The sequence below is a fragment of the Corvus hawaiiensis genome, chromosome 6 (assembly GCF_020740725.1).
Source record: "Corvus hawaiiensis isolate bCorHaw1 chromosome 6, bCorHaw1.pri.cur, whole genome shotgun sequence".
NCBI lineage: Eukaryota > Metazoa > Chordata > Aves > Passeriformes > Corvidae > Corvus > Corvus hawaiiensis.
In genome coordinates, this window is record NC_063218.1 from 49,946,090 (window position 1) to 49,973,825 (window position 27,736).

General features: G+C 42.6%; 3 protein-coding genes and 1 long non-coding RNA gene across 7 annotated transcripts in view; 3 read left to right on the plus strand and 1 right to left on the minus strand.

The window, feature by feature from the left end:
• LOC125327994 overlaps positions 1-2,684 on the plus strand; it is a 26,661-nt gene extending 23,977 nt beyond the window's left edge. The window contains exon 3 of the long non-coding RNA XR_007204479.1: positions 307-2,684. This is a non-coding gene — a long non-coding RNA (uncharacterized LOC125327994). The remainder of the gene's footprint in view (positions 1-306) is intronic.
• Positions 1-5,191, minus strand: part of GTF2H1 (general transcription factor IIH subunit 1) — a 23,242-nt gene extending 18,051 nt beyond the window's left edge. Inside the window, exons 1-2 of one of the 2 annotated variants that reach the window (XM_048308136.1) lie at positions 3,027-5,191; positions 1,630-1,798 (exon numbers count right to left, since the gene is read on the minus strand). In XM_048308136.1, the coding sequence (XP_048164093.1) occupies positions 1,630-1,798; positions 3,027-3,053 (196 nt within the window). In that variant the 5' untranslated portion in view covers positions 3,054-5,191. The remainder of the gene's footprint in view (positions 1-1,629; positions 1,799-3,026) is intronic. The other variant, XM_048308134.1, reaches the window with a different exon arrangement.
• LOC125327685 (translation initiation factor IF-2-like) lies at positions 4,957-5,913 on the plus strand. Its single transcript, XM_048307472.1, has one exon. The coding sequence runs from the start codon at positions 4,957-4,959 to the stop codon at positions 5,911-5,913; it is 957 nt and encodes a 318-aa protein (XP_048163429.1).
• A 376-nt stretch (positions 5,914-6,289) lies between these two features.
• HPS5 (HPS5 biogenesis of lysosomal organelles complex 2 subunit 2) lies at positions 6,290-26,469 on the plus strand. Of its 3 annotated transcripts, none has more exons than XM_048307698.1 (23): positions 6,290-6,426; positions 7,567-7,736; positions 8,156-8,266; positions 9,105-9,169; positions 9,793-9,985; positions 11,468-11,601; positions 12,186-12,401; positions 12,740-12,811; positions 13,062-13,150; positions 14,118-14,296; positions 14,529-14,687; positions 15,409-15,568; positions 17,576-17,699; positions 19,405-19,551; positions 20,067-20,141; positions 20,615-21,222; positions 22,360-22,483; positions 22,684-22,839; positions 23,409-23,528; positions 23,823-23,936; positions 24,257-24,363; positions 25,025-25,310; positions 25,767-26,469. In XM_048307698.1, the coding sequence occupies exons 2-23, from the start codon at positions 7,629-7,631 to the stop codon at positions 25,825-25,827; spliced, it is 3,408 nt and encodes a 1,135-aa protein (XP_048163655.1). In that variant the 5' UTR covers positions 6,290-6,426; positions 7,567-7,628; the 3' UTR covers positions 25,828-26,469. The 3 variants fall into 3 exon arrangements, with proteins under 3 accessions (XP_048163655.1, XP_048163653.1, XP_048163654.1); XM_048307696.1 differs by having other exon boundaries at positions 6,290-6,422; positions 7,565-7,736; XM_048307697.1 differs by having other exon boundaries at positions 6,414-6,436.
• The last annotated feature ends 1,267 nt before the right edge of the window (positions 26,470-27,736 follow it).

The following is a 27,736-nucleotide window of genomic DNA, read 5'->3' on the forward strand; positions in this document are numbered from 1 at the left end:
ACCTTGTCCACTCTAAAATACAAGACACAGAGAGTAGCAGCCTGTTGCTCAATATCCTTCAGCTCCTGCTCAGGAGTCCTGATTCATCTTTGCATTCCCCACAGCATCCATAGAAAACTGCTGCAAATGAGGTTGTCATCACCTGGACGTTTTAACCTGGAACCAATCCAGGCTGCTACTGAAAGGTGACCTCATTCCCCCTTTCCACTTCTTCCTGCTGCATTTTTTGTATGATTGCTACTGTTTGTGCAGCAAGCTGAACCAAGGAACTGACCCACTGAAAAGCACCCCCTTTTGTCTTTCCAGCTGGCCCAGCTCCCACGGAAGGACAGCGGTAGGAAAGCAGAGGCAGGGTCGGTAACATCTGGATCCCAGTTTCCAGTGGTGAGCTAAGTGCAATTAGCCACTACTGCTCCCCAAGTCAACCACCAATGCCTCCAAGGTACTACTACACCCTCATGACTCATAAGAAAAACCTAATTCCTGCTTCCATCCTCATAACCAGAGGGAGCAGAGCCTGGGACAGCTATGCTTATGGACTGTTGCTATACTGACTTTAGTGAAGCACTGCAAATGGCACTAACCTAACTTTTAATATCAGCCCTTTCTCCAGTGCAAGTGGGAGACAGGAACCAGATATCAATACTAAATCATCATCTCTATTACAAATTTACAAATACATCTCAGCCTTTTTTTATTTCAGATGACAAAAAGCATTTTTCACCTAAGTTAAAAATACTTCAATGCCTATACAGGTACATATTTAAAATACAAGCTGCTTAAGTGTAAGTTAATAGCTAAATAAAACCTTCACAAAGTTGATTATTATAGGTGAACAGGGCTTTTAAACTTCTTATCACATTTGTATTTAAGAAAAAAGCATCTTAGTTCTGATTCATCATACACTTTTGATCATGCTGCAGTACTTGTATGTGACTTTAAACAGCAATAATCACTAAACCATTACCAAGTGACGCATACAACTTACTTTTTATTCCTTCTTTGGCATTACAGCACATGAAATATGAGCACTAATTGCAGCCAGAAAGGCAGCATGCTATAGACATTTACTGTTTAGTTTTGACTTGCAAGTACTCTGCTGTTGCAACAGCAAATGCTTATTCGGAATGTTACCAGCTAGGCCAAACTACAGAAGCTGACACTTCTGAAGCTATGGTCTGTTGGATGAAAATAAAACAGAGTTCATTTTATATGAAAATTGAAACAGCTTTAAATACTGAGTTAAACAGATGACACGCCAGATAGTTTCTGTGTTAGACTGAAAATCCTATATGCGTCCTCAATCCTCCTCCCACCCTTCCCTCTACAAGCATATGGCACAGGTTATTTTTCTGTTCAATTTGTTGTAGAAGTTTATCAAAGTTAATAGTAAATGCAGTGTAAGTTAATATCTGAAGGCTACAGAAGTTCTGTGGTAGCATCCTTAAGCGGGTGATACTTCACCACAGTCCTGATCTCTGCTGCTACAGAGTAGCCTGGCCAGAGCACCACACCTTTGCAATCTTTCTCACTTAGCTATACCCAGCGTTACATGGCACGTGAGCTTTGTGCTATATTTACAGATCCAGGGCAATACTGCTGACTGCAGCAGGAGCAGTGTGCACTCACATTTGATGTCTGCATACATGTGGCTGACAGTGAAGCGGTCCTTGCCCTCGGGTGCCCACGCAATGCGTTCAGCCATCAGGTACAGAGCTCCATCCTGCTTCTTCTGACGCACCTTCTTCACTATCAGCAACACTTCTTCAGATGACGTTGCCATTGTGGCTACAATGAGCTATTAAAAACATACAGCTGAGCTGATTAGCTGTAATTATTTTTGCTGTAACTCTTTCACTACTCCTATCTATATTAAAGTATTACAGCCCACTTTTACTTGTTCAAGCCTATATGATTTTGGGAGTATTTCAGATAAACACACCCCCCTCTTTCAGTACAATCAGCAAATTCATTTAAACAAAATACTCCCAGTTACCTAAATAATTAATTTAATTATATTGCTGATACTGCTTTTGCTCCAGTAAAGACCCACAAATCTTACATTTAAACTGATAACTAAATTTTCCTGTTTTACTGTTCCTTTACTGGTTTTTCAAGTTCAGAAGAATACTGAAGCTAAGCAATGACAAATTCCAAATCTCCTCTGGCTTTGGCAGCAATTCCCTTCTTCAGTGGGAATGGCAGATGCTAAGTCATTTCAGAAAAGGGTACAAGGTATGTGAAAAATCATGGATTTTCAGTTCGCTGTGCTAAAGATAAGGTGGCCCAGTAAGACTGGGCTGTTCTTATTGTGGTGGGTTTTGCCCAAGGCTTGAACAATGTTTTGTACATTTGACTGCAGCTGGCCAGTCCCTCTCCTCCGAAGTCTGAGGAACTAATGTTACACGTACTACAGCACAATGATAATTCTGTCAGCAGTCTCAAAGCAACAAGCCTTTGGATACTTGCTGCATTGTTCTCCCCAGCAGTCACTATCATTCCTCTCTCCAGCTTCACCCTACAGCCCTAAATTTTTCAAGAGATAAAGGATATGGCAAGTATTACTACACTCTGTCAAACGTACTGTTGTACACTTATCAAAAATGTACATCTTTGGTTAGTTTGCTGAAAATGTTTAGTATGTCCAATTGCTGTATTTTGTGTATCATAAACTTTACTACTGATATGCAAAATAATATTTTTCAATGCTTATATGGATGTTTCATGTGCTTTAGAATACCTGTAGTATTTGCTGGGACCCATGCCAAACTTCAGACTACATCAGCTATCACACTACTAGTAGGTATCACAAAATGGTAGTTCTAAGCATTTAAATTCACCTTTTTTCTTAAATAAAAACAAGAAACAACAAAACACCAACCAGCAGCAAGATAGGATATTTTATTCTGACAATTTGGACAGTAGCATAGCATTCTCTTCAGCAGAAGTCTTACAAGCTCCTGTGCAAATGTGTTAAGTAAAATACTAGATGGAAAGACTTAATGGCAAAAAGGCTCTGCACTTACGCTTTGCTCCTTCACCATTCCAGCCATCCGAAGCTTTGCCAAAGAGTTCAGTCATGCTGAGCTGAATGTGGTGTTTCACATCAGCACCACTGCAGCAGTCACTAGAACATGCTGTGCCACATTCAGAGCATCCTTGGTAATACTTCTTTCTCAAAGAAAACTGCATGGCATGATTTCAGGACTGTTCCCTAGCATAATCCATTACAGTCTCCCAGCAGCATTATTCCTGTTCAGTGCTATTCACACAACCATTTTATGTAGTTTCCTGTTGCAGGTCTGCAGTCTCATCAGCACCTTATCCTTACTGGAAAAAGGCAGCTGGCCACAGACTCTCAGAGACTGGAAACCTCACCATGTGCAAGACTAGGGATTTTGATGTTTTTCTCCCTTTGTTACTTTATAGTCCTTTAAGGTCATTATTAGCCAATGCAGTGGAGCCAAAGCCACAGAATGCAAAGGCATTATTAAACTTGTACAGAACAGGAAGAAAAAGGAAAGCATTTCCACAGTCAGGCTCATTCTGATGCCAGTTGCTCTGCTTTTCTACCACGCCATTTCACCTACCTACACCCAGTCTTTCAACTACAGAAGCAAAGAATCAGCAGCTACTAACTTCTCCTTTAGAGCCGTTCTAGTACCCTGCAGTGTGCAATCTGTGAGAGCACAATTATCCCACAAGTGGCTCATTCCACCTTCTGGGAGGGTGAGCACACTGGCTCATGCTGTTCTTCTTTCTGTCACTGCTGTGCTTCCTTTTTCCTGCAGTAATTTATGGTGGCAGTGGGATGATACAACTCACAAGCACAGTAAGCATTACCCAAAATGGAGAAAACCCTGAGCTGTATTTTGAACAGTACATCAGAAAGAATAAAAAAAACCTCTTAATAGGGATTTAGGAAGGTTACCGTCTGTCACTAATGGAAACAAAATGGCTTCTTGTAACAATAAGTACAGGAAAAATTCTAAAATAGCAATCTTGCTTGAGGATTCCCTTCCCCTGTCTCCTACAGGGAAGGCTACATCCTTGCTAAGCAAAGCACACACAGTACACAGCTCAGGTTCCTTTTTTTTGTTTTTTTGGACATGTAAGGTTTACTATGCAGCAGAGTGAGAGCCATCAATGATCTACTTGTGCCTGCCCAAATCTCATAACCTCTACGTTTCACAACTGAAGTTTCCAGGAATCAGTACTGTGGATGATGACACTGCTGCTCCAGGGGGCAAGAACTGTCGCATGCACACAGAGAAATGCTGTAATTTTGCAGCTTCAAGTGATAATTTTAATCTGCTGCAGCATTAGAGTTCTTCAGCTGCTGGTTCAAGTATCTTCCAGAATAGGAAGATCAGACAGTTTATTTTAAATTCCTCATCAGCAGAGTTTGGTCAACAGTTCTAAAAGCACTTGGATCAACCAGAAGCCCTAACCATGAGGTACAACTTGTCATCAAGCCTGTCTTGGGGATGTTAATTTCAGCTGCAGTTTACAATGGGCAAGGTCTATCAGGAAGCTTCAGTGCTGGCATAGACCAAAAGAAATGTTCTGTGTGCTTATCCACTTATAAGCCCTCCCTTCCCAGCTCTGTGGGAGCAAACACAGCTTCTGGAAATACCATCAAATCCAACAGCTATCCTTCCTCCATTGCCGTGAATCTTCCTGACCACTTTTAAGACGAGGTACCTCTCATCTCTGTTCCTTATAACACCTGTTCTGAACACTCTCCATTATCAGCATTTCATTCCAGTCTCTTCCCATATGGTTTTGTCGAGTTCTGAGCAGAAATAAAGGAAACATTTACACGTTTTAATAAACCTGACTTGGCCAGGGTGGGCACGGGCTGGCAGGCGAGCTCTGACAGATCAATGCAGGCCTTGCTGCTGCTAGGCTTCCGCTCCCTGCGGGCAACAGCAGAATCATGATATATCTGTGCCAATGGCCCAGCCTGACCCGCAGCGGTACAGGGACGCTGCCAGGTCCGGGAGCGGGCAAAGCAGCACCCCGACGGGTGGCAGAGCTCTGTCAGCGGGTCACAGCTCGGCTAGATGGAGAGATGGCAGCAGTGTCGCTTGTCCCGGGCACGGCGGGGGGGATCCACGGCCCTCAGGGGCCAGCCCGGCCTTCCCCCGATCCGCATCACCCACGCTCCGCGAGGGATGTCAGCCTGCGACGAGACGGGCCCGAGGACACCCGCATTGTCCCGGTGGGGTCTACCTGGCCACCGGCCCCCCCGGCAGCAGGCGGGGAAGACACTGCCAGGGCACCTCTTTGTCTGCCGCCCGCAGCCGGGCCAAGCGCCGCGGCGAAGCCCGGTGCCCCCGGCCGCCGTGCCGCCGGCGCAGCGCTGCCATCCCCCGCGGCCCCGGGGAGCGCAGATCGGCGGTGCCACCGCCCCTTTCGTCCCTTCCCTCACCGCAGCTCCGGCCCGGTCACCGTCACACGCCCGCCGGGCAGGGAGGAAGCGCGGAAGGCCAAAGGCCGCCGCGGCACTATCGCGACGCGGTCCCGCCGCCCCCGGGGACGGATCGCCGGGCCAACGCGGCCGTGAGGCGGATCGGGGCCCGCGGCCTGCCCGGCGCCACCGTTCCCCCGCGCCCCGCGCCGGCGGCTCTTACCGTGCGAGCGGCGCCAGGAGCTGCTCCGAGCGGGAGCGGCGCTACGGGGGTCGGGCCGCGGCCGCCGCCGGGGCCATGGGGCGGGCGGGGCGGGCACGTGACCGGAACGGGCCGCGGGGCGCCGGGGGCGGGGCCCGCGCCACGTGACACGGGAGCGGCGCCGACGCCGCGCTTCCTCGGCCGTCACGTGGCGCCGGCGCCCCTCCCGCCCCCCGCCCCGGTCACGTGGCGGCCGCTCCCCCGTCGCCATGACGGCGGCGGGCGGAGGGGGCAGTGACGCGGCGGTAAAACGGCGCCGCCACCGCCCCCCCGCCCTCTTCCCCGCCGCGCCCGTCCCGGCCCGTCCCCCACCGTCACCCGTCCGCGCGGGCCCCGCTCGTCCCCCGCCATCGGCCCCGGCGGCCCGTCCTGCTCCGCTCCCGGGTCGGCGGCGCCGCCTCGCTGCGGGGGAGGGGCCTCCCCTCGGCCCCGGCCCGCGCGCCGGGAGGGAGGGGGCGCCGCGCGCGTCACGGCGTCACGTGGCCCGGGGGGCAGGGGCGGGCGGGAGGGTGCGCGCGCGTGACGCGGCTTCCTCCCCCCCCTCCCCCTCCCCCTCCTCCTCTTCCTCCCCCCCCCTCCCCCTCCTCCTCTTCCTCCTCCTCCTCCTCTTCCGCCTTTCCCTCCTCCCGCACGGGCGGCGCGAGATGCGGAGCGGGCGCGCGTCCCCGCCCCGCCCCCGCGGGGACCACGTGACCGCGCTGTTTGGAGGCGGGCGCGTGAGCGGCACCGGGAGAGAGAGAGAGAGAGAGAGAGAGAGGGAGGTGAGCGACCGGGAGCGGGAGCGGGACCGGGAGGTGTTTCCTGGCCGTGTGGCCGCCCCAGGCTGGCGGCTGTGCCCCATCGGGGCTCGGCTCTCGCCCCCTGCCCTGCCTGCGGTTTCTGAGCTGGTTTGGGGGGGTTTCTGCTGCCCTTCGCGGTGCTCCTCCTTCCTCCGTGTACGGTTCAGCCCCAGCCGGCAGCTCAGGGCCGCAGCGGGATGGGGCAGAGAGTGGGGAGGGTAGATGTGGCCATTACGGTTTTTAAGACGTTTTGAGAATTTTGAAGAAGCAACTTTCAGTTTCGCTGGCTAAATGTGCCTCTTCCCTTTTCCAAGTGCCTGGTGAGAGTGAGTGCTCACTTTTTTGGGGTAGTGTAAATTTCCACTTGGCGGCTTTTCTGGGAGAGAGTTCCTTAATTTATGTGATCGCATACTAAAGGTTACTTAGAAATTCCGGGACTTGACTGTGCAGTGTGATAAGTTTGGGGTTTTGTTAAGCAATGTACAGGTTTAAACTTTAAACTCAACAAGAAATTATTTTAAAGTATGTGCTGCTTAAGGAAAAATATGAGGTTGTGATTTCGACGGTTATTTAATACTTGGTTTTCACTCTGTGTTATCTCTTGTATGCTGGAAAAGAGGTACTGTGGAGATGACAGTGCTTATAGTTGTATCAAAATGCATAGTTGCAGCTAATTCTAAATTTGGCATAACTTGAGGATTGTAGTCCTTAAACTTAGTTTTGGGGGAGAATGTGATGTAGGTAAAAGTGACAATGCTAAATGTTTTCCTTGAGAAGATTAGTTTCAAATCAAGGGTGCATGCTGTGGGGAAAAGCACATTTTTCTATAAAATAAGAGTTTTTCCATAGGTAGATGTAACATGTTTCACAGATAGATATAAATATAACTACAGTTTAAGTATTTCCAGGTGGGATATTTGATAGTTTAAGTTTTCCGAAATGAACAAAAGCTTCTCATAAATGAAGCAAAGGTCTAATTTTGCATCCCTTGGGCCTCTTCTTGGCAAACTGAAACCTGATGCTTTTTGAGTAGGAAAGCATTGTTTCTTTAAGCACAGAAAACCTGCTATAATACTAAAAAGTAAACTAATCAAGATCTTTATTTTGGGCAGGTACAGCCAAAAGCTGAAGCTGTAACGTACCCATGAGTGAGCAGCACTAGTCGTGTGCATCCATGGCCTCTGTGCCAGTAATTCCAGACTCTTACAACCATGTCTTGGCAGAGCTGGAGTGCTTGGATCCATTGCTTTCTGCACTCAGGCTGGATTCCAGTCGTCTTAAGGTGAGTTTATGGTGTTTGGCTTCTTTTGATTTTTAAATTTTTTTAAATTCAAGTAATGGCTCCATTTGGTTAATTATTTGATTAAGCCGTAGGATTAATCTAATTCATTTTGGGGGTGTGCATGCTGTCTTATGGGGGAGAGTACTCTGGGAAGAAAGAGTGAAGATAAAGGACCCTGTTACTCTGTGTGTGTTTCTTTAATGCAGCTGTGGGTACATAACACGGCTTGGCACTGCTTACACTGTTTGCTCCAGTTGTAAAGTGTGCTCTTTAATAACCTTCACTGCCAGTGGTTCAGTTCAGATACACACAGCTGGCAAACAATGAATCCTTTAAAAAAACCCCCACATAATAATGCAAGAAAAAAATGCTGTGATCAGAACTTACCAGGTTATGCATTATGGTGTTTATTCTTTCAGTGCACGTGTATAGATGTGTCGAAGAGATGGCTGGCTCTAGGCAGCTCAGGAGGAGGACTGAACCTTATCCAGAAGGATGGTTGGAAGCAAAGACTTTTTCTCACTCACAAGGTAAGGGTAAAGAATGCTAAATTAAAGTTTCTGAAAATGGGGCTGGGAAAGAGACACTATTTCACGTTAATGTTTATTAAGAGTCAACAGGCATCTTCAACTTATTGAATTGTCCAAAGAAGGTGAGGTTTTGGGCTGCTGTGTTTAAAATAGTTTATGGTTCTGAAGTGTATTCTCAGAGTGTGTGGTATAATAGATTTCATAAGGTGTGAAAAAAATTATTTCAGAGCGTTAGACCTTTGTTTTTCAAATTCTTAGTTTTAACAGCAGCAACGCAGTCACCTGAATATTTAAGAATTAGAAGAGAATTTTGAATATGAAACCAGAGCAACTCACAAGCAGATAACTCCCAGTATTTGAATGTCCAAACTGTGACATACCTGGATAAGTGGAGAAAAGATAAGCTGACTTGCTTTTGCTGGAAGAGACCATGAAACAGAGATTGTTATTTGTACAGCCAGGTGCTGTTTCCTGGGAGCCACTACTGCTTCCAGTGTAGCATGAATGCAGCCAGTTTTAAGGTAGAGGGCATCTCACTTAATTCTGGAAAAACAACTTCCAAAGGTGTGAGGACAGGAGACTGGTTTCTGCGTGTTCCAAATCAGAGAATGCACTGCAGTCCTTGCTCTTGATGTCGTGTTGCTGTCATCTGCATCTTGGAGTAAGCTCAGTGTTTGCAAACAAAACCCAAAGAAACAGTAAAAACCAACCACATCACAACAGAGTGTAGCATGTGTTGACATGAATTTGGTTTATATCTTAAAGATAAAAGCTGCACAGTGGTAGAGGCAGTACAGGAACAACTTTTACCTGCTCTTACTCCTGTGCTTGCTTTCAGGAAGGTGCCATTTCCCGGGTGGCTTGTTGCTTGCATGATGAAGACTATGTTGCTGTTGCCACCAGGTGAGTGGTGTACTCACAAACTTGAGCACTGGATAAATATTTTTAAGAAGCTTCTAAGTTTCAGACTTGGACAGCTGCTGGGAACTTGGAGAGTTAACCTACCAGATTAAGTGGTAGAAGCCGCTACAGGATAATTCTTTGCACAGACAGTTTGCTTAACTTCTTTTTTTCTGGAATAATTGTTCTAGATTAAGTATTATTTCTGCAACAGAACGTCTATGGCAGAGCTCATGCTCTGAAATGAGGTTGATGAATGTCTTTCTGAGACCTTTCAGCATCAAAAGAAGAATTTTCATTAACATGGTAGAGTGAGATTGGTAGTTAATTCCACTTATGTTTCTTAAAATCCATTTAAATATTTTTCCACATCTTCACTGGCATTTGCAATAAATGTAAGAGTAGCCTTACAAAGCTGCTTGTGCACTATAGTGCAAAAAAGAACACTTACTCTTCTCCAGAATTGTGTGGTGCTTCTTGAAAGCATGCAGCCTCAAACAGAACCAGCTCTGAGGTGTTCTGCTTCTCCTGGGTCTCCTCTTTCTTTGGCAAAATGCATCTTTATCAACTGATAAAACATTATAAGACTTATTTTCAAACTCTATTCTCTTTTTAACTTGTTGTAGCCAAGGCCTTGTTGTAGTCTGGGAGCTGAATCAGGAACGTCGTGGGAAGCCAGAACGGATTTATGTTTCCTCTGAGCATAAGGGCAGAAAAGTCACAGCTCTGTGCTGGGATACAGCTGCCCTTCGAGTTTTTGTAGGAGATCATGTGGGAAAAGTATCAGCCATCAAGATTAACACATCGAAACAAGGGAAGGTAAAATGTTGCATACTTTGAGCTGAATTCACAGGGGGCAGTGTGTGGAGTCTCTTTGTTTTAGTAAAGTGGAAGAGTACAGCAGTTGGCAGCTGATGAAGTTCTGGTAGCTTTGACTACTGGGATGAAGAACCAGTCTCTTGAGACAAGAGAAATCCTGACCCGTGAACTTCCCCCATCCTTCTTCTATCTATCCTAGTAATGCTACATGAAAATGCTTTCAAATGTTCAGAGTTAAAAACTGATCAATCTGCTGCTTCTTGGAATTTAAAAGTGTCTAAGTTAAGGGTCTTGGTGTTTCTGACCCTATTGGATTCCTTAGATTCCAGCCCCAGGTTCAGCTGTTTGTTTTAGTCCTCAGTTCAGCTGTTGGTCTGACGGAGCAGTCCCAGAGTCTGATTTTGCTTGGCATTGTCTGAATGCTCTCATTCTTAAACATCTGGATTAGATAAAATAAATTGTAGGTGGTCATTGAGCCTACATCTGTTGTATTTTGTGCAAAGGACACACCTGTTAGTGATAGCAGCCTGATTTCTAGCCCTTGAGTGTTCTTTAGGTTTTATCACTACTGGGTCCTTTCTTTTTCCTTTTAATCTGTAAAAAGGAGCAGAACTTGGAAATAGTTGTGTTGTTCCAGGTCCTTTCTAGCCCTCATGGAAGATTTTGGTGGAAAATGTACTTAAAAGTAGCAAGACCATTATTACATTTAAAGAAAGAAGGGGGGGAAAAGTCAGCTGTGGGAAAAGAGGGAGGAGAGAAGGGCAAGGCCCATGAAATGTGTGTCTGCTCATGCCTGTTAAAGGAACAGGACTGTTGGATTTCTCAGATAGTGCACTTTGTCATATTCCTAAGAAGGGAAAACAACTCTTAAGCTGGCAAAAATAGTGACTGACAGCAAATTTAAATGCAGTTCCCAGGAGTTTTGTTATTCATAAGTCTATCTGAGACTGTTCATCCACCCATGCAAACTGAGACATTGGTATGATAAATAGTATTTGGATAATTTGTGGCAGGGTAACAGACAAGGTGAGCTTATGTGAACAACCTAATTCCAATAGAAGTTGGTTTTTGTATCGATTAATCTCTCAGGTGTGTTTCCATAAAACTGCTAGTGCCAAGTACCTGTGGGGAGAATTGGAAACAAAAGCACAAAGATTGGAATAGTAGGAATAAAACCTCTCTTAATCTTACAGAAAAACACCCTTTATAAAAAAATATCAGGATGCTACGGGGATATGATTTTTTTTTTTCTTAAATCTTCAGTAAAGGTTTTGGGAAAGGAGGATTTATACTTCTGTGCTTCTGAGCATTGAAGCCTTGCTTTGTAAAAACAGAGAGGAAAGGAACTGCCCTGTCTTACGCTGTGTATTCATAGCATACATGAGTCTTTTCTGAATTTTGCAATTTTAACATAATGAAACTGTCTTTACTTTGAACTGGAGACCAGCATGTTTTCTTTCTTTTTTTCTTTTTTAACTGTAGGCTGCTGCTACTTTTGTGATGTTTCCTGTCCAGATCATAACCACTGTAGATTCTCGGGTGGTTCAGCTTGATTACTTGGATGGAAGACTGCTCATATCTTCACTTACCCGCACTTATTTATGTGATACTGAGAGGCAAGTTCTATTTTTTTTCTGAGGTACTGGACTTCACAGGGTCACACGCAGTTTCTGAAATGACATCAATGTCTCTTTACCTAGCCCATGCTCTCTCAGTCTGTTTCTGAAGATGTTGGCAGAGGTAGTGTCAAAAATTTTACTGAAGTCAGGATAAACAAAGTCCACTGTTGTCCCCTCAACTACCCAGCCAGTCATTCTGTTGTAGAGTGCTATTAACATGATTTCCCTTTCACAAATTCATGCTGACTATTCATAATCACGGTCTTATTTTTCTTGGGATTGGAAATGATTTCTGGGAATGTTCACACCTTCCCATCACCAGGTTGAACAACTGGTTCTGCTGAAAAAAACCCCTTTGATCTGAATGTTCATTTCAACTAATGAATATTTCTGCACCCTGTCTTGTATAAACTTTGTGCAGGCTTTATAATATTCATTACAGATTTTTTTTCTTAAGCACCAAAACCAATTCAGCAGCTGGGATTGAGTATTTTTTATTCTTAAAGAAAAACATAAAATTAATTAGAGTCTTTATTAATGCTGCCTTACTTAACAAGTACATTTTTTTTTTTCCCTGCTAGAGAGAAGTTCTGGAAAATTGGAAATAAAGAGAGAGATGGAGAATTTGGAGCATGTTTCTTCCCTGTTGGAAAAAACAGTGGGAATCAGCAGCCATTAATATACTGTGCTCGACCTGGCTCGAGGATGTGGGAGGTGAACTTTGATGGGGAAGTGCAAAGCACACATCAGTTCAAGCAGCTGCTCTCGTCACCACCTCTCCCTGTTGTTACTCTCAGGTAGAAACATGTGTTATCAGTGATAAACTTGTTTTTTTTGGACTTCCAGATGAGCTGGGAAGAACTGCATTAATGCTGAGAAGACTAAATAAACTCCTGCTGCAGTCAAATGTTAATCCTAGTTGTCATCTTAATACAGTCTCCTCTAAGAGGTATAGCCAGCAATTATCAAAAATGCCAAAACCTTGATTCTGCAGCTGTGTCTGTGTGAGCACAATGGATGCTGCTGTCATGACTCTATATTTATTTAAGCCAGCCGTGTATTTACAGGATTAACAATTCTAGAAAGTGATGTTATTGTAGTTATGCTTGTAATTGATAATAATTTCATTTTGCAGGCAGGATCCTCATTATACTGGTTCCAGCTGCTCTCCACAATCTTTATCTTTCCCCAAGCTGCTGTATTTGACGTGAGTATTTGACAGCATAGCTTCCTGTTAATAAAATAGGCTTAAAAATTATATATTCTTCTCATTTATATTACCAAGTTCAACTTTTTTCTGTCAGAATTTCCCAAGTATCATGCTAAACACCTGTCTCACGTCTCACTTGCTATACTTAAGCCAATGCCATCCGTGCATATTTTACAATTTTTAAAAAATTTTACCTATATTTTACCACAATTGACTGTTGCTCCATTAACATTTGCTCTGCTTGCAGTGAGCACTGTGTGGTGACCTGGACAGAAAGAGGCATTTATATTTTTCTTCCCCAGAGCGTTCAAGTCTTACTCTGGAGTGAAGTGAAAGGTAAACTAAAGTTTCTTAAACTTTGCTTTGTAACACTGTCATGTTACACTTCGTTCCTGAAGTCCTTGTCTTACATGGAGCCTTTTCAAGCTCAATTTCTGCAGCTGGACTGCAGAACATTTATCAAAAAATTCCCTTGTCATATGTCAGGTATAGCCTTGAATATTAACCATCTCCCTGCCTCCTCCAGCCAGCCCTTCCTTCCACAGATCTGAAAACACATTTCTTGAGAAACAACATGTGCTGTAGAGTGACGCATAAAATACAGTAGTTAAAATACAGGTGATTAATCTGCAGTGTCCTTTCCTCTTTTCTCTTTACTTAGGCTCATTATCAGGTATTCTGTGAAGGATAATCTGGCTGCTGAAAGCTTTAAACCTGGGTTTTTTTCCTAAAACCTGTCTAAATTGCATCCAGGGAATATTTATTTGGCAGATGAATGAACCCTCATAAATTGTTATGTGTGTATCGTTATAAGCAGAATCCTACAGTAGTTACTGTCAGTCAGTCTTTCCCCTTCTCCCCATTTTGGTGTTAAGTTTGTGATATGTTTCTTGTGAAGTGTTTGCATGCAGCATAACTATTGCATTTGAAAACTGCTGGAAGGCCAAAGCTGTTTTTCTACCAGTCACTATTTTCCTTCTGTTTCAAAGCAAACCATTAGGTATTGGTCATCTTTAACAGGCTTTAATTTTTCATCTCCCCTCAGAGCAAAAGGAAACTTTTTGGTAATTTAGTGTATTTTTGGAATGTTTTCTGGACATGCAACTCTGGAAAGTTTTGACACTGTGTTTTATAGTGGTTAGATGCTTGGTCAGCACTCCTCAGTGTTTGTTTTCCCCATGCTTGTGCTTTGCACCCATTTGCAGTCAGGTGGGAGTATGTTTTCACCATCTTTCAGGGACAGAAAGGAATGTTGATTAACAACTTCAGTCCTTCAGGTATTGCTGTGCATCTGGTTTTGCAGATATTCAGGATATCGCAGTTCACAAGAGTGAGCTGTTCTGTCTGCATACAAATGGGAAAGTTGTGCACCTCTCCCTGCTGCTGGTCGATCGCTGCATAGAGCGTCTGATGAGAAGGGGGTTCTGGACCCTTGCTGCCAGGGTCTCTTGTCTCTTCCAAAATTCAGTTATTTCTTGCAGAGTAAGTAAATACCTCTCTGTAAATGTGCAATGTAACTTCACTGTCTTTCCTGTCTTCTCCTTCCATTAAGTTTCATGGTTACTGAGATTCATTTTGTTGGTGTTTTTAAAAAGTCATCTAAGCATTATACTTTAAGGATGAAAATCATCCTGCATATATGGATGCATATATCTTTTGCTTTTCACCCATGCATTAGAAATAATAGTGCTTCTGTTTCCCTGGCTGCTTTTAGGCAAGAAAAAATTTGCCTCTAGACAAGCTGGAGCACTTGAAGTCTCAGCTGGATGCTTCAACCCAGCAAGATCTCACTGTGCAACTGGAAGAACTGATTTCAAAGTTGGAACCTCTAGATTCTGCATGCAGTAGTAGAAGGAGCAGTATTTCATCTCATGTACGTGTATTGGTAGTGCCAAAAATGTTATCTACAGGTTTTGTCTTCATGGCTTAAAGTCACCTTGTTGCTCACGTGGAAGATGAGGCTTTCATTTCTACCCTGTCTACTACAGCTCATAATGCTGCACTCTAAAACTAGGTGGGGTGAAGAGGTATGAAACACCACTACTTGCATTCTGTAAGCTCTGACCTCTGCCTCTTTCCCTTGTTATTTTAGAGCTAATGTCTGAGGTGTGGACAAAGATTGATACGAAGATGGCTTTTTCCACAGCTTACTTTAGTGTCTTACCATGCTTCAGTAAAGAAAGTCTTGATTATAACTCTAGTTTTATGTGATGAGAATGAATGAGTGCTCAGAACTATCTTAGCCCTATTTAGAAAATGGTCTCACTCTAAGAAGCTTATGCAGAAAGCTCTAAGGAAAAAAATCAAAGCGTATTTCTAATAAACATACAGCTGCTTTTCAAGAAAGGGGAAATATTTTATAGTTAATGCAATATCAGCTCCTGCTTTCACTTTAAAAATGTTTAAAAGGAAAGTTTAAAAAGCCAAGTAGTGTAAGTACCATCTTGATGTGGTAGACAAGAGATTTCCAGGCAGTGAATTATGAGATGCTGTGAGGTTATTAGTGTGGGTAGAGTTGGTTGCGTTCATTGCAGAAAGTTTAACGAAGGAAGTACAGCTCCCACAATGTCTAACTCCTCTTGTTGGTCTGACAGGAGAGCTTCAGTGTCTTAGACTCTGGAATATACCGCGTTATCAGTCGAAGGGGCAGTCAGTCAGATGAAGACTCATGTTCCCTCCACAGTCAAACGTTCTCAGAAGATGAGAGACTTAAAGAATTTCCTGCACACCATGAAGATGAGCAGCTGGAACTTGGTAATGTTTCTTAATGAAAATATGTTTGTTGAATGTGTTTGTTTTTTCTACAAGAATTCAACTGGGTTGGCTCTGTGCTCTTATTTTCCACCATCGAGTTACGAATTATTAATACCTGTAATTTGATCAATGAAACAGTCACCCCACCTTCCAGTCAAAATCCTTCCTGAAACATTGGTGTGAAAAGCTGGCTCCACAGAAATCCAGGCTTAAAAGCAAACAAAACCCAGAGAAACAGAACAAAAGGTTCTGAGGGCTTTTATCAAGCCAGGGCTCCACTCCAGTTTCCCTCCCTCCACTTGTAATCCAACATTAATGCTAAGATTCCTTCAGCTGTCTATGCCAGTGTTAACTGAACTTTGAACAAGATTTATTTGCTGCCAATATCCTTTTGTCATTTTTTTTTCAAAGAAGAACTTCTTAATCTGGATTCTGTCTTATATTTCTTCAGGGAAAGCAGAAGGATTCTGATAAATGTTCTTAACTTTCTTGCAGGGTTTCCTTTGTACAGGGGCTCATCTCTTACACATGTAAACATTAGTGTAGGGGTGCTAGAATTGTTAATAACTAACATTTAGCCCATCCAGGGGGCTTTTTTATTTCCTGACAAATGTCTGTCACTGGACTTAAGATAGATTGAGACTGTAATGGATCTTGTTCTCTGCTCTTGTTGGGACTGGGAGTGGATGCAGAAACCTGGGATGATGAGGAGCTGGCTTAGTTCTAGGTATGGTAGAGAGGCTTTCCAATAAGACTACTACTTAGTTTTTGCAAGGAGTAGGTGCCAGTTGAGGGTGGAGAGACTTTGGATGCTTTGGAGAACACCACATTGGGGAGGGAGAGTGCAGAAATTGGTATTTACTCCTCTACTTATCAGTAGAGAGGTCCTGCTGACTAAGGTATGTGCTGTTGGTAGCACTTAGGTGTACATGTATCTCTTTACCTACATCACCATAAAAACAAGTGAGGAGACTTGGAAGTGTATAATTTCCAACATTAAAAATCAGAATTCAGGTGACTTAATTTTTGAATGTCAGAAGATAGACAAGTTCTGTGTGTTCCACAAGAGATAACAAATTTGCTGTTTGTTTCCAAGTAGAGAAGTTCCAGATGCTTATTGAAGCACGAGTACTTGATTTGGTATTTGAAAGAAATGGACTTAGTGTTTCCCTGCTCACAGTGACATAAGATGTAATGAATTTTTAGGTTTCTAGTCTGCATAATGAACAAAAGCAGCCTTATTTACAACCATTTGTAAGGTCAGTTGTGACCTTTAGGCACTGTCAAGAGGGATTCTGATAGTAGATTTTCTGTAACAGCGCAGGATCTTTTCCTCTTAACGCTGTGGTTACTGCTGACTGTTGCAAAGTGCAGTGTCATCCTAGCTTAAAATGATCCCTTTTTTCTTGTTGCCATCACTTAAAGATACAGTGTGTGTCTGTACCAGGAAATGATTAAGCAAAACACATTGTAGATACTGTTAGGGATATAGGAGAGAAAAGGAAATGTTCCATGACTCTGTGTTTCCTGTGATTCTTATCAAATGCCAGAGAGCTGTGGGTTCACTTAAAAATCTAAGTCCATTCAAATGAGAGGGTGATTTATACCCTAATCTTGGCTTGTGTCTCTCTGTTCACATGTGAATTGATATATGCTACAATACTTAATTTTCCTAGATGTATAAATAACTCAGTGGATTAAATCAAGATTTTTTTCCCCTAAATGTACTGTAAGTCTACTTTTAAAAGGTCATTTTCTTACTGTTGTTGATCATTATTTGCCTTGCTACAGAGCCAAAGCATTATTAATAAAGCAGACTTACTAGGTTCAAAGTCAGTAGTAAAACGGCCCTTGAAACCTGGCTCCATGCATTCTTGAGCCTTAAAAAGGAAAATGTGGTGGGCAGGTTATCCATTAATGAATTAGTGACTTGCAGTTCATTTCACTATTCCATTTTTTTGCCAGGCCACTGTTTCATGACCTTTTTATTTCAATTCCATTTGTCAGAGAACGTATCTCATGCATCTGTGGTGGTTGAGGCTGACCGGAATGAGACATTTCTCCCATTCAGTATTCCTTTGTCATTCCGTTCCCCATCTCCTCTCGTCTCTCTCCAAGCTGTCAAAGAAAGGTAAAACATGCAGCAGGTTCATTCATCCATTACATCTTTCCTCTTCTGTTCCCAGAATTTGTAGCATTGTGTGGTTTAGTTCATATTCTGTTCTGCAAACATAGAACCAGAAATGCAGTCAGGTTTGCCAGGCAGTTTAAATCTTTATTTTGGCTCCAGTGAAGATACAAAGAGCTGCTGGTAACTTCAGTGGAGCCAAGACTTCAACCTCCGTTTTTAAACAGTTAATAATTGTTAAATGTCTAAGAGTGTTTACTGTTGTCCTGTAAACTGTGGTTGTGGTTTGTTTTCAAAGGAAACTTACTGAATATTATTGGGGGATTTTGCCTTTCTGGAGCTTAGAGGGAAGGCTGCCTATGTTGCTTGGGGACAAACATTAAAATATTCAAAGCAGATAGATATTGCTAAAACATACTTGCAAAGTGGTCTGTCCTATCCCCACATGAACTTTTCAGTGAATCAAAGCAATTTCACAAATATTTGTGGAATAATGGTAGCCTATACCTGGTGCAATTAGATCTGTGTCCATTTTTTTGTATAAATCACATTGGTATTTTAAAACTTGTTTAAAAAAAAGTGGGGGGTGAGCAGGTGGGTGTACAAATATAAAGGAGATAGTGTTAAATATATAACTTAAGGCTTTTATGGAAGTGCTGTATGTTAATTACTTAGCTAAAATGTCTCTGGCCCAGCAGTGGTCTGAAAAATTGTATAGCCTTCCTTTAATCACTTCAGTATGTAAATCGTGACCTCCAACAAAGAATTGTAGCTGCTATCAGCAGTGTGAGGATCTCAGAATAAACATCAAAACTACATGCAACATTTTGAGTTCTTTCTAAACTGTAAGCAGCCTTTAGGATTTTACTAATAATAAGTGTTTCTGCTAATATTGAAAGCTAAGTTTTCAAGTATTCACTGCATGCAAGTAATCATTGAATAAAATACTATCATATTTACAGTTAGTTTTTAAAAGTTCAGCTTTAATCCTTCTATACATTAAAGTCCAATTGTTTTGCTAAATTTGAATCCTTTCTGCTTTCTGCAGCCACCTTTCAACTTCTGCTATACCTTGTTATAGTAAAAGATGCTGGGTTGGGGTTTTGGGGTTTGTTTTCTTTTAGTTCTGGAGCAGAAAGCATATTTTTGTGTTCAAATCTTGTTGACATAGTTCTCTTCGTGGCAGTGGTAGAAATAATTGAGTTCTGGTATGTTCATTGAGCTTTCTCTTCAGTAAAATACCTGAAGGAATAGCGACTGCTGAGTGAAAAGGACATTTTTGGTCAGCTTTGTAATCTGAAGAATTAATTTGAAACATTGTAAAGTGGTTTCTTACCACCAGGAGGGACATAATTTCCTAAAGATGCTTTATGTTTAAAAGCTTTAAAATACAGTGTAGCCAATCTGCACTTACTTGCATACAATACGTGTCAAAATCTGTGTCTAATGTTGGTATGTGATCCTGTTTCTCCAGCAGGGGTGTTCAATACATCAGGTTTCTATTCTGTGCTCAAAGTATGGACCATGACTGAAGTATGAATTTTGAGCAGGTTCTAAGTTTTGCTCCTGTCGGTCATCACTGCTCTCATCCTTTTCTTAAGAGTTCTTCAGATTATAAAGTCTCTGAAATGACGGTTTGAGTGAAAAAGTGCTTGGTTTGATCGCTTTTGAACTTTTGATTTTAAACGTTTGAATTTATGATTCCCAGCGTTTCCAGCTTTGTACGCAAAACCACGGAAAAGATTGGCACACTTCACATAAGTCCTGAATCTAGAGGGAAGCATGAAGCAAAGGATGATGAGCAGCTGTCAGAGTTAACTGTTAATCTCGTAGCATCTCCCCAGGAAGAAAAAGAGTGAGTGCCAAATCACATTTTCTTAGCAATTGTATTTTCTGGATGTCCCGAGGATAGCAACCTAAGGAGAAACTCATTCAAGCAGAATGAGGAACTTGGCATTAGGTTTTTCCAGCTGCCTTCATTCCTGTGGTGGGTTTCACTGGTTCTCCCAACTCCTTTCTTAGCACTGATAAGGCAATGAACACAAAGCTAAGTAATTTCATATTCCAGTGCTAATTTACCATTTTGGACTAGCTTTCATACAGTAGCATGGTGCTTTTTTTTTGTTCAGTACCTGCAGAAATTTACTGTAGCTGGAGTAGAGCCATTATAGAAGGCCACAAAAATAGTATTATCTGTTGCCCTTCATGCCAGATTTATCCGTAATTTCTGCTGAGCTGTTCCTTCTTATGAATGAAAGCTTTGTATTTAATAAAGGAATTAGTGTTGTTGAGGAAATTTGTCAGGAAATCCTCACTTAAGTTATTGAAGTTAATACTTCAGATAAGACTCAAATAATTGTATTTTTCTAGGTCAGAACCCCAGAACTGCCAGCTTCCTGAGGAGGACTGTCTGAGAGATCTCAAGGCTGCAACAGCAGAAGCTATGTAAGCAGAGAAGCTTTTTACTGTATAGGTACATTGGCAGAAAAAGTTACTGCGTTTTTAAATTTTTTTTCATTCATTATGTGTATGTAAGAGTGATGCTGTAAATGTCTATTAACATAACCTGAGAGGATCTCATTTGGTGAATTATTTGTTTCCCCTTTTTAAAACCAAGCAAAACCCACTAAAAGCTCCTCCAGCCGTATCCCTTTGGCTTAATTAGAAGCACAGTTAAAATCAAAATCGCAAACAAAAATTCGTTCTGAAAGAAATCCCGGGGAGCTCAAAATGTACTGAGGACAAATGTAGACAGTGTGAAGTAGCCTAAATTCTGTTTGATGCACTCAAAATCACAAAAAAGCCAGCAAATGACTCTAAGTCAAGTGTAGGACTATAGTTACACAAAGCAGATTTGGAACTTCACTTGTGGCATCTTAAAACTGTTAAACTTAGCAAACTTCTTTTTAATGCTGCAGAGCCAAGCTCCAGGATCCCCTGGTTTTATTAGAACCTCAGTGTATGAGAAGGGTCTTACAGGAATGGCTTGTCTATCTAGAAGAAAAATTCAGCAGCAAGGAGCATTCTGCTTTGGCTGTTAAGAAAAGCAAGACTCTGTGTGCTGAAGAACAGAGGGCAGTCCTGGAGGAAAACCTGCAAGTGGCTCCAGCTGGCAGAGACACAGTAGACAAGGAACAGAGTGGTGTTTTGGAAGACTGCATTGAAAAGGAAAATACTGATGAAACCTGTGCAAGCAAAACCGTGTGTGAAAATGGTACTGATTGGAGGGGGCCTCCGGGCTGCAGCTTTCAGGTGTCTCCTCTGTGTGTCATCGAACCGGATGTTCTGAAGGATCTTGTGGAGCTCACAACTCTGTGCTTTGAGCTACGTGTCTTTTCTTGTGGGAGTGGTGAGGCTGAGGAGAGCTCTGAGGGGAGTCTGCCACCAGCAGCTTCAGGGACCTTGGCTTGTAGGTTTATGCAAAGCTACTTCTTCCTTTTGGATTTAAAGAGAGTAAAGCAGTGTATTATAACCACGTGTGCCACCAGCCCTAATGTGTGGGAAACGTACATTGCAGGATTGAAAGGTAAATATTGAACGTTGTATTACTTCTTAAACTGAAAATAAAGAGTCTTTGGGAGAAAAGGACGAAAAAACCTTGAAGACACTCAAAACTGTGTGTGCAGATTTGCCTTCTGCCAGTGTAGTGTGGCAAGGGGAGGATGCTTGGTGTGTGGGAGTTTTTGTTCTGGTTTTGGGTTGTTTGGTTTTCCCCCCTATACTTCCCTTAGGAAGAACTTAGCTCAGTTGGTTAGAACATAGTGCTAATAGTGCCAGCATTGTGGGTTCAAGCCCTGTATGGACCATTCACGGACTTGATGATCCTTGTGGGTCCCTTCCAACTCAGAATAACCTGTGATTTCTTAAAAAAAAAGAACTACTGGCTCCTTGGAGAGATTGATCTCTCCCCCGTTTGCAACTTTGAACCTGTTAGTTTGCGTGGACCTTGTTGATTGACCACTGTAGTGATCCCAGCCTCTTTACAACCATATGTGCTTCTAAGAGCAAAAGCATCATAATTAGAACCACAAGTCTGTAGAAAGAAGGCCGAAGGGAAGGGAGGGGCTTCAGCATTTGCACTGGAAGATTCAACTTGTAAAGGAATGTGGTTAATATGAAACAAAACTGAATGGAGTAGCTGGTTCCATAGATATGAGTGGCTTGTGATCACTTCATGCTTCCCTGTTCCACAGAAATACTTTTTGATCTTTTTTTATGCCTCTTTAGCTTTATTGAACCAAAGCTTTGTGATGATATTGGAAAACAGAACTTTTCTGTGCTCTGCACTCAGCTTCTGCCTTATGTATTTCTTTTTAGAGTGAATTAAAGCCTTAGCATGGCTTCTGCTCCAACAGAGAGCAGTTAAACAACAGAATCTTGCTTTGAGGATTGGTGCCTGGTGTTTGTGTTTCTGGGAATCTCTTCGCTGTGTTTGGATTCTGAGAGCCCTCAAAGTGACAGTAGTATATGCATTCCCAGTTTGTCCTTAGTTGGACTGCACTTGTGCCTGTAGGTTAGTACCTGCATTTCATCAGGATTGAGGTGGGTGTTGAACTTCCATGGGAACAGTGATAGCTGTTGTTGAGCAGAGGACAAAAGGACAGGCAGGGTGTGTTAAGGAAAAAAACTTGCCCGTATCAAGTGTTCACTGGTTTTTTTTCAGAACTAACCTGTCACAGTCCAGTGGCTTTAGCAATGGAAAGTGAAGATATGTTGAAAATACTGAAGCTGCTGCATGACCTGGGGCCATGGGATGACAGCCCACTGTTGCTGGCACATGCTCAAAGGTTTGTACCCAAATCCTCTTTTTCTCTTCAGCATTGTTAACTTCCTGGCAGGAGTTGCTTCACTTACCAAGTCATGAAGATTTCTGGAATCTCTTAGAGAGATCACCTTCCAGTACTATCTTGAACTTGCAAGAGATCTTGAAAAAAATTTTTTTGCTGTTTGGTACTGAAAATATTTTTTATTCTCTCTCTTTCTCCAGGCTTTATGAAAAATTTGGGGAAACAGCTCTTCGGCCCTTGATCAAATTCCACCCCTCTATTTTGCCTTCTGATATTAAACAGCTTTGCAGGAATGATCCGGCTCACTTCTTAGCGTATTTAGATAGTCTGGTGAAATCAAAGCCAGAGGATAAAAGGTAAGGGGAGTGTAGAATCCTTTTAATCGGTCTGCTCTTTTCATCATATAGCTGTGTGGAGTGTTTTCCTTTTTTTGTTTTGGCTTTTGGGGACATTTTTTAGTGTTTCTGTATCTGTCTGCTTGGTGTTCTTTAGCATTAGGTTCCAAGTAATCCTGCCAGTTTTTGTTGGTCTTAGACTGGAGGTTTTTTTAGGTTAAATTCTAGTTTTAAAAGGGTTTTCCTAAATAATACTTTTAATGGAATTGACTTTTTTTGTTCCTGTGTCTGCAGTTCAGTGTACGAGGATTAGATGGCATTAAAAAAAAAACCCAAGCAAACCAAACAAAAAAAAACCCCAAACCAAATCTGGGGGAACACAGCCTGCAAACTTGATTTTTGCCTCAATTTCTGGAGACAAATAATTTTAGGCTTTTCCACATTTAATTTTACATTCCCCCTCCCCCCTTTTTTTTTGGTTGTTGTTGTTGATTTGTCCACACACAATCTCTGCTGCTCCATATCTGGTATGTTTAAGACTGGTAGGGTTTAGGATTTTTTTTTTTTTTAATGTCTACTTTGTTTTCCAGGCCATTTCTCCTTAGGTCTCTTCTGCAGCCGGAGTCTGTGCGGTTGGACTGGTTGTGCTTGGCAGTTTCTCATGACGCTCCACAACGGGCAAACACTGTGGATGAGGAAGGAAATCCCAGGTAAAGTGGGTTTCACCCGAGGTCCTGAGTGCAGCAGAAAGACTTAACAGGTCTGCTTTTGGGTTAGATTTTGTGTGACAGTTTGGATCACTGACTCCTTGGTGCATTTTGCAGAGTCCAGCAGAAACAACCAAAGGATTGAATAACTTTTATCTGTAATGCCTTCCAGAGTGGCTGCTCTACTGAGACTGCACATGGTGTTTCATTCATTTTTCCTCCTCTCATTACATAAATCTGCCATAATGTTCTGAAGAAAATCAATAATGCTTTAAAACTGAATTTCTCATCTTCTAGGCCACGATCGCATTTGTTTACTTGGGGCTACAGCCAGCTCATTCTGCTCTTGATTAAACTCCCAGCTGATTTTGTTATGAAGGAGAAGATGGCTGACATCTGTAAATCACATGGGTAAGGAGAAAACTTGGTAATTCTTGATACTTGGTTAGTGGGTATTCTGACCCCCTGAGAAGATAGGTCATTTTCATTTATATCTGCTTCTTGTTTGGACAGGGTTTATTTAAAAACCTCTCCTTTTTTGAGGATGAATATAGAATGTCCAGTTTAATGTACCAAATGGGAGGTATTCCTCGTGTCCTTGCTCTATTTCTGACATTCATTAAATTTAGTTGCTTTTGTCTTCACTGATACTTATATGAGCATGTAATTGTTCTTGACTTTGGTTTGAACTGAGTATTTGATTCCTGGAAATCTTTACTCTCTTATTCAAGATTTTGGCCTGGATATCTTTTTCTCTGTCTGGAGCTGGATAGAAGAAGAGAAGCCTTTACTAATATTGTTCATTTGGATGATTTGAGCCTGTTGAATGGAGAAGATGGTTAGTAGTTCTTAAGCTGTGTAAACATACTTCTGTAATGTAGGAACTGCTCTTATATAGTGATTTGCCGAAAGCTGGGTTGAACTTTTATTTTTTGAAGTGTTTTTGTAGCCCTAGCTATGTGTAGTACAGCATATTTGAAACACATAGATAGGCATTATACTCCTGCATCTTCATGCTGTGCTTTGTGAAATCAGTTGTGCTAGAAAATGCTTAAAAGTTGAAGAATCTTGATTTGTTTATCAGCTGGGAGTAGAAGCTAAACTAAGTGTTGTAGACAGAGGAGTAGGAAGCCTCCCTGCACAGCACAAAACTCCCCCACTACGTGTGCATACACTCAAAGTTAGGGTGAGCAAAGCATTGTACCACAAGGCAGAACTTAGAAGAAAATTCACTCCAGCCCTGAGATGGACAAAAGTTTATCTCTTGACTTAATCCAAAGCCTTGAATACTGAACTATTGTGAAGCTACATGTGTTCACCACTAAATCTTTACACTGGGTCAGTCAGGGCAGTACATTTGTGTGCACGATTTGCTTGTTGATAATGCTTGGTTTCCTAGAATCTTCAGAGTAAAACAGAACAGCTAGCTTCCCTTTTAACTACAGATACAGTTTAAAAAGCAGGCTTAAAGTAATTTGTTTTACAAATTTTCCTTCTAGGTTCCATCCCAGAGACCATAGAAGAGTGGAAATTTCTTCTGCATCTTGCACAGAATCACAGCCCAGCTTTCCACCACCAGGGCCCACAGAATGGGAATGCTGTCAGCAATGGAGGCCCCAGCTGCCCAGACTGCATCACTGTGGAAAATGTCGCCTTATTGCTGGCCAAGGCCATCGGCCCAAATCATGCCTTGCCTCTCTTGCAGGAGTGTGGCTTGACACTAGAATTGTCTGAGAGATTTACTGGTGTCTGTGAGATGCTGAGAATTGCTGAGAAAAGGCAGAGGTAAGAGAGGTGTCAGCAGAAGATCCACACTATTCTTTTTGGATCTCCTTGGTGCTTTAAACTTCCTTTTCAGTTAACAAGAAGATAAAGTGCTTCACGTTTTTACCTTGGGTTTTAGATTCAGCTGAAAGCTTTCCTATTATTTAAGAGCTATGTGTTTTGCAGTATAGGCATTTTAAAATTGACAATGAGTAAACAGGAAATCATACATTAAAGATGTACGTGAGGGAGATTCTCTGAAAGAGATCTGTCCTGCTGAGACTTGTACAGACTCTGATCTCTCCTGTTTCTTCCAGTGGCGTGAACGGTGATGTCAGGATGTTACTTTGAAAATGCAATCATGTTTTTCACAAATTTTTCTTTAAAAAGCAAACCAAAACTCAGTTTTCTTTCTGTTGTTAGCTTTTTTACTGTTTAACCTTTTTTTTTTTTTTTTTCCCTTTGCTTTAATTTCAGAGCGCTGATTCAGTCCATGTTGGAAAGGTGTGACCGGTTTTTGTGGTCTCAGCAAGCATAGAAAACAACTTGGGAAAACTCTGGGAACATTTTATACTCTAATAACTGTATATTAAAGTGCCTCTTAAATTTCACAGGCCCTTAAAAATAGCAAACTCCTGTCGAAAAGGTCAGCTATACTGAGCCAGTCTCCATCTGGCAGGTATCTGACCTGGAACTGGTGGCAGTTCTTTCTTATTCCTTTGGAGATGAGTTTTGAACTGTAGAACATAAATCAAAACAAACCAGTATTTATCTTGAAATGAAGCTCACAGATTTCCAAGATGAAAATTGCTGAATTTATTTTCTGAGTCTATAACTTAATTGTTTAGGGATATGAGCCCCTAAGTATTAAATTATGGTGTATAAAATTTTTTGTTTCTTTGTTTGCAAACGTGAGAAACCATTCCTGGGAAGTATCTAAGCCTATACTTGTTCTACTTTCCTGTAAATGACATTTACCTTTACTGTTGCTTTAGAAGTGTTTGCTATGGTACCCTTTGGTTTTTCGCCCCTCTTAAATTATATGGACAGGTTTTGCCTGACTGAAATACATTAACAAAGCCAAGTCTTAAAATGGGAGGGATATGTTTTTAAGTAGTGAATTTATGGTTAAAAATGCTGACTAACAGACAAACTCTTAAATGAACTTGCTGCTAAACTACAAGCACAGTATTTCTAAATTGCCCATACCTGTTTGTGCAATGTCACCGTAGACATCAGTTATGATATTCCAACAAACCTCAGGACAGTGGAATTAGAATCAGTCATTTAAGTTGTAAAAGACCCAGAAGATCCAACTCTCCGACCATTAGCCTAGCACTGCCAAATCCACCCCTCAACCATGTCCCAAAAGTGCCACATCTACATGGCTTTTAAATGCCTCCAGGGATGGTGACTCCACCACTTCCCTGGACATCTTGTTTTGGTGCTGGACAACCCTTTCTGTGAAGAAATGTTTCCTAATATCAAATCAAAGTGTCTCCTGGAGCAACTTGAGGCCATTTCTTCTTGTCCTATCCCTTGTTACTTGAGAAAAGAAACCCATCCTCACCTGGCTTCCTTTCTGGCAGCTGTAGAGAGTATAAAGGTCTCCCCTGAGCCTCCTTTTCTCCAGGCCAAATGCTTGCAACTCGCTCAGCTGCTCCTCACAGGACTTGTGCTCCAGGCCCTTCCCCCAGCTTCATTTCCCTTCTCTGGACTCGCTCCAGCCCCTCAAGGTCTCTCTTGTTGTGAGGGGTCCAGAACTGGACACAGCACTCGAGGTGTGACCTCAGCAGTGCCGAGTACAGGGGGACAATCCCTGCCCTGGTGCTGCTGGCCACACGACTGCTGATCCTGGCCAGGATGCCCTTGGCCCTCTTGGCCACCTGGGCACTGCTGGCTCATGTTCAGCTGCTGTCACCAGCACCCCCAGCTCCTTTTGCCCTGGGCAGCTTCCCAGCCCCTCTGCCCCAGCCCGTAGCACTGCCTGGGGTGGTTGTGACCCAAGGACAGAACCAGTCACTTGGCCTTGTTGGACCTCACACCATCGGCCTCAGCCCGTGGATCCGGCCTGTCCAGATCCCTCTGCAGAGCCTTCCTGCCCTCCAGCAGATCAACACTCCCACCCAGGCTGGTGTCACCTGCAAACTGACTGAGGGTGCCCTCCATCCCCTCATCCAGATCTCTGGTAAAGAGCTTAAACAGTACTGGGTCATCACTGATGCCTGGGGAACAGCACTTGGGGTTCGCCACCAGCTGGATTTAACTCCGTTTTCCACCACTCTCTGGCCTGATCATCCAGCCAGTTTTTTGCTTGGTGAACAGTGCACATGTCCAAGCCATGAGCAGCCCATTTCTCCAGGAGAACATTGTGAGAAACACTATCAAAAGATTTTACTGAAGTCGAGGTCAGCTTTGGTAATTCCATAATTAATTCTGACATTTTG

Coding starts and splice junctions, on each gene's coding strand:
- HPS5 (XM_048307698.1), top strand. CDS start 7,629: ATGGCCTCTGTGCCAGTAATTCCAGACTCTTACAACCATGTCTTGGCA. Junction 17,700..19,404: donor CTCCAAGCTGTCAAAGAAAG/GTAAAACATGCA, acceptor TATGATTCCCAG/CGTTTCCAGCTTTGTACGCA. Junction 20,142..20,614: donor GCTGCAACAGCAGAAGCTAT/GTAAGCAGAGAA, acceptor TTAATGCTGCAG/AGCCAAGCTCCAGGATCCCC.
- LOC125327685 (XM_048307472.1), top strand. CDS start 4,957: ATGGCCCAGCCTGACCCGCAGCGGTACAGGGACGCTGCCAGGTCCGGG.